The sequence below is a fragment of the Melanostigma gelatinosum genome, assembly GCF_949748355.1.
Source record: "Melanostigma gelatinosum genome assembly, chromosome: 4".
Taxonomy (NCBI): Eukaryota; Metazoa; Chordata; class Actinopteri; order Perciformes; family Zoarcidae; genus Melanostigma; species Melanostigma gelatinosum.
This window is the reverse complement of record NC_136637.1, coordinates 26,003,823-26,009,822: the sequence shown is the minus strand read 5'-3', so window position 1 is coordinate 26,009,822 and position 6,000 is coordinate 26,003,823. Positions and strand designations below refer to the sequence as shown.

Here is a 6,000-nt window from a genome sequence, read left to right as displayed (position 1 = left end):
CCTAAGCACATATGCCAATGTATAAAACCCCTAATATATTATAAAGAAAGAAATGGCCCAGAAAGTGGACGTCATGGGTACATGATTTGAAGCGTTCTTTGCTCTTCAACAGATAAATCGACTCAAGTGCTTGCAAGTCTACTCCATTTCCTAAACAAAAAAGGAAAAAGAAATATAAAGATTCGATTTTTTGTGACACCCTGATTTGGTTGATAGAGGAATAGTTAGTTGTTGTTTTAAAGTTTGCCTTTGTGTGTTCTTTCTCCTCTCTGTTCACTGGCCTGTCTCACAGGCGGTGCAGAGTGACTATGGTGTCCAGCAGTGTCCTTGTCGCCCCTGCAGTCTCAGGGCCCTGCCTCCCCTGCAAAATCCTGCAGCTGAGGACTGTGTGCATGGGCTCCAGCAGCCCCCTCCAGCTCCGGCGCCGAGGACGCATCCAAGCGCCGCCGCCCCCTGATGGTACGAGGCCCGGGGGGCGCCGTGTCGGAGCCGGGGCTCTGCAGGCCCTGGGGGGCGTCGAGGTGCCCCTGCTCCCGCACCCGAGGCTTTCGGCCTCGGCGAGAGGGGATGCCGTTGCAGCCGTCCTTCTTGAGGTGGCGGTGCAGGTGATCCGAGCGCACGAAAGTCTTAAAGCAGCTTGAGCACTGATAGGGGCGCAGGCCGGTGTGCACGCGCATGTGGTTCTTCAGGTCGTAGTTGTGAGCAAAGGCGGCTCCACATTGCGTACAAAGGTAAGGCTTCTCTCCTGTATGCTTCCGCATATGAACCTTGAGCTTGTCCTGCCTGGAAGAAAGAAAAGTAAACAAAATCACAGACAGAATACACAGACAAAAGAAATACACGCTCAACCCGCACCACTCAGCACAAACAGCCAGCTTCAGGTTCTCTTTTTCGGCTACTAATCAAGCCAAGTAACATCATGTACGAATATATAATTAACTTGAAACACATTATTAATTCTCATATGTACAGTGGTCGGCTTAATATGCTTTGGATGGTTTTAGTTCCTATTAAAACGGCCATCTTTTGGATCTCTTCCAATGAGATTATTCTGTGAGGGCAGCCAGGCCAGCTGAGGAGAAGCCATAAAGCTCACATCTTTATCTGTGTAACTGCACACAAGAGCGCAACTGTGGACTGACGAGAAAGCTCAATGTGCACTGTGTCAGTTGCCACTTTTTTACGATTTCGGTTAACTTTGAGGACGTCGTCGTAAAAACAATTGACGGATGACAAAAAGTTTTGTGAATCGAAAATGGAGGACTTCGAGCCGAACAGTTCCAAAATCATTTTGAAAACTTGACGTTTAACGTCGAGTCGTACTGAAATATGGATGAGTCTGTAAAGCGTCATCAATTTCACAGCCTGCTTCTATCCCCACGAGCTGTCATCTGGTAGAATTTTGCATTAGAGCAGTCGTCACTTCAAAGATGATCAAATAGCTCGTATAGAAGACTTATTTTCCAAAAAACATCAATTCCACTTTAACCAAGACCAAACTGTGACTGCAACTTCATCTCATGACATCCTGGAGCATTTCTTTACTCTGCGACGGTACACCAGACTTTATCAGGCTGCCTTAGCACTCATCTGACTCTTGTCCTCGTCTCCCCCCCCTCCCCCCCCTCCCCCTTACTATCTCTCGAGCTCTTTAAATCGTATAACCCTTTTGCACTCGGGGCAGAGGGCTCCTAAACAAACAAGCATAAGACAAGTCTATGTGAACACACACACACACACACACACGCACCATGTAAGTGGATTAGCTGTCATACAAGCAACAAATACGCCGGCTGCAACCCATCCCGGTCCGAACAAACGATGCCCCAAATGTAAAAAACAACAACAAAGAAACATTTAGTGAGGAGAAACACACGCATACGCGCACACACACACACACACATGGTGGCACAAAGTGGCACACTGACAGAGGTGAATTATTTAAAGGACAAGAGTGATTTATTACCGTGCGAGGCACACTCTTAACCCTGATCAAACAGGATTAAGATTACAATACCCCCTTCCCACTGCCGACCTAATTTAGCTGGAAGGCTAATTCAGATTGGTCTTCCCTACCTGCCATGGCAGCAGAGGTTCTGGGTATTTCTAGCCCACTGCATCTATTTCCAGCACAAGTCCAATGATTAATTAATTGAAGGAATTATTTCAAGGAAAAAGGCAGGACTCCCAAATACAGGGAAACCACAGTCCACTGCCGTAGACCAGCCACATTTTACTGAGTGGCACATGGCAGATTTCATTAGAGAGGTAAAGGAGTGAGAGGGAGAGAGGAGGGTGGAGGTGTAACTGCTCTGCCGTGGGCAATAATCAACATAACCAGAGATCAAAAGTTCAAATTATTGCTTTGGAGCACACAGAGTACCATCCAGGACCTGTAATCCCCCTCTGTATCAGAACACAGAGCTTTATAGCAGCCCTCCACTAGATAACACTGCCATGGCACCGCCTTCTTTTATAGGACCCCTGTGTTCCATTTCCAGGACTTTGCTATGAAGGCTGTCCCAATAAAAAAAACCTTTATAACTTTTATAATCCGACCCCCTCTCTCTCAGCTGGAATACTCTACATGCCATTTTGATCAGCATTTGGCTACAGTGTGACATTGAAAAAGCCTGGTCAGGGGACACTCCGTCAGCCCACGGCCAAGGTAAACATTTAGATTCACTGCGCTGCTTCCTTAATGCTCAGCTAAGTTGGTTAGAGCTAATACTCCCGGTGGTGTTTCCCTCTGCTGGGCCATTTGTCTGCAGCGCCGACTCCAAGACTATTAGTACATGTGACATGGGGGAGTCACTTCATTAATTGGGCTTACCTGGTAAAGCGCACTTTGCAGATGGCGCATTCGTAAGGTTTCTCTCCCGTGTGCGTTCGGATGTGGCGGGGTAGCTTGCCTGCTCCTTGAATGACCTTGGAGCATATGGGGCATTTCTGGAAGGCCTTAGAGCGCATCTTCCTCTCGCCGCCGCCGCCCCCACCTCCACCTCCTCCTCCTCCTCCAACCCCGCTGCCTCTCTCTCCCACTCCCCCCTCTCCTCCTCCTCCTCCTCCTCTGTCTTGGCCTGTTCTGCCCCGTGACAACCAGAGCGGCGGCACTCCCTCTGTCACAGCCACAGAAGCTGGATCCTCGTTCTGAGTGCTGTTAAAATAATTCAAGTAAAATTCCATGTCGGGGTCGTCCCCATCTCCCTGTTCCACCCCGGCCGTTGCACGGTCCTTCTGCCTCTCGATGGAGTCCATCATCTGCTGCAAGAGGGCACTGGCAGAACCCCTCTCCCTCGCCTCCCTGCTTCCATCCTCCACCTCTGTCTCCTGCCCCAGCCGAGACTCCGGGGGGAGGTAGAAGTGCCCGTTCTGGGACGAAGGGAAGTGAGACGACCCCAGGCTCGCTCCGTTTCCCTGAACCGCCTCCCCGTCCTCATCTTCGTCCTCGTCCTCATCCTCTTCCTCGAGCTCCTGTGTGGGGGCCTGGGCGAAGGAGAGGGCCAGGGGGGAGTAGTACTCACCGGGGCCAGCAGGAGCCCCGTTGCTGGGGACCCCGCCATTACCGTGGTGAAAGTGCAGGTGCGTGGGCAGGTCCCTGAGCTCTGGCGTGCTGCAGCTGCTGCTCCAGGGCGCCCCTCTCTGGAAGTACTCCAGGTACTCCCGGGCTCGCACCCGATTCCCCTGCTCCCTGCCTCCTCTGCTCTTCCCCTCCTCATCGTCATCTTCATCTCTTCGCTCACTTCCCGCCTAGTGAAACATGACAGGGGAACGAAGAGAGTGAGTGCAGGAGGCATTTAAAAGTCAGTGAAAGTTTGCACAAAAAACTAAAAGGGGACGACAAAGAGAAAGACAGAAGTACAGACAGAAATGAAAAACACGATAATTAAAAAAGCACATCAGCTAAGGTGAAGGCTGACTGGAAATGAGGTCCGTCAGCATAGGCAGATCCCTATCTGGGTATCCTGGATGCACACCCAGGGGTTTATTATACCCATGAGCACATGCATGTGCATCTCACAGCTACGCTTGATCACGCTGAAGTGTAGCTGCGATATGCTGTGTCCTGAGTTGGTGGAATCACATGCCGTCCTTCCACACACGCTGTTGGCTCAGAATGAGTACGTGTTGAACCCAAAGGCTGTGGGCGTGTGTTTGGCATGGTGAGAGAGACTGATAAAGGCCATGATGTAAGCTTGACTATGCTGGCTATTTAATGAAGGGGGTGGCGTGATGCTTAGACACCTCATTCCCTTAGTGGCTGAAGCAGGAGAACTACATTTTAAATGAGTTATTTCAGTTCCAAAACACATCATCTTAACTTGAACTGCTTCTTAGATGGTGTGTGCTTTGCTATAAATTCGTTCAACCCTTACAATGGTGTCATTAACTCAGATGTCATCTCAAAGCTTAAATTTGACTTTAAAGCTCTATAATGGTCTCGTACCGGCGGGGAGAGCACTTTGGTGTCCAGCAGGTGCGTACAGACGTCCTTGACAGGCGGGACGTCCAGGAGGCGAGCAGCAGCGAGGATGTCGGCCACACTGCTGTGACTGACTGTCAATGTAGCTGTGTAGGCAAAGTCCAGCAACGCTCCCAGAGCCTCCGCTGCCACAAAGTCGATGTTGTAGACGTTCTGTTGGTCCGCGGCGGCCCCCGAAGTGAAGAGCTTGTGGAAGTAGGAGCTGCAGGACGCCAGGACGGAGCGGTGAGCCGGGAACTCCCGGTCCTCTGCAACCAGGAGCACGTCGCACAGCAGGCCGCAGAGCCGCTGCTTGTTCAGACTGCCCAGGATGTCTGCGCTGTGCTCAGGGAACGGGATCCCCACGGGGCCTTCTTCTGCCTCTCCTGCCCCTCCCCTCCCTCCTCCACCACCACTGCTCGCCGTCCCCCTGAGCCGCCTTCCACCCCTCCCACCGGCTCCTGACGACATCTTCCACCAGCCTGCCGCCGAGCCGCCTAGCACAGCCCCCACCCGTGTATCCGTCCTGCCGTCTGTCCGTCTGCCTGTCTGAGAGCAGAAGAGTTGGATGGAGGGGAGAGACGAAGAGGAAATAATAGATCAGTCCATGACATTCTTCATGTGGGTTAAGGAAGAGAGAGAGGAATATTGATTTATTGATTCACCACAGTCACACCGGGATGCTCCCGAACACAACCCAGGACACACAAAACGTGAGGACACGGAATTTTAAGTCTTAAGTAGTCAAGTGTAGGGTTTACATCAATTGTGATGATTAAAAAGAACACTGAACCCAATCGATTCCAACCCAAGATTTTATCGTCACGGCCAGGAAACAGACCCGTATATATCTATAAATAAATATAATGGCCCGTCTCATATCCTTATGAAGTCTTTCTATATATCTAAACAAGGGGCCCCTCTGATACCATATACATAAGAACCACGTAGATACCAACATACCAATAGCAGCATACACTGTCATATAGACAGAATGCTCACATATAGACTCTGAAGTGTCTTAGCAAAATCTACAAAGTGGGTCATATCAGGTTGCATGCCAATTAGCATTGTGATCAGCTGTAAAACATGGTTGGTAATCACTCTTTTGATGGATGAGCTTTCAAAGATGTCACAACTCAAGAAAAGACTGCAAAAATGATTTAATGTGTCAAGTCATAAAAGTCTTTAAAAAAAAAAAATTATTGCGACATCTGTAAAACAGACAAACTGCAAATGGCAATGAGAAACCGCTATAACGAGTTCAAACGCATTGTTCCTCGACCCTATATATCGCATGCTTATGACCTTCATTCAAGGGAACTGTGAACAGACTTTTTCAGTCTCTAAATAAAATCCAAAATGATTCACTCCAACAAGTGATTTTTATTACTCAGCATATTAGCAATGCAAAAACGTCTCTTCTGATTTTTCACATTGACAGTTTAATGAAAACATGTGATTTTATACCCCAGCCTTTAAAATCCTTCACCATGATTTCTTACTTCTACCCAAAAAGGACTAATTCAAGTTAAGAC

The 6,000-nt window shown here is 49.2% G+C and overlaps 1 protein-coding gene across 1 annotated transcript; it reads right to left on the bottom strand.

The window, feature by feature from the left end:
* Positions 1 to 344: 344 nt before the first annotated feature.
* On the bottom strand, positions 345 to 4,933 carry zbtb7a (zinc finger and BTB domain containing 7a; the record flags this gene model as incomplete). Its single annotated transcript, XM_079267908.1, has 3 exons — positions 345 to 783; positions 2,834 to 3,750; positions 4,448 to 4,933. The coding sequence occupies 3 exons, from the start codon at positions 4,931 to 4,933 to the stop codon at positions 345 to 347; spliced, it is 1,842 nt and encodes a 613-aa protein (XP_079124034.1).
* Between the last annotated feature and the right edge of the window lie 1,067 nt (positions 4,934 to 6,000).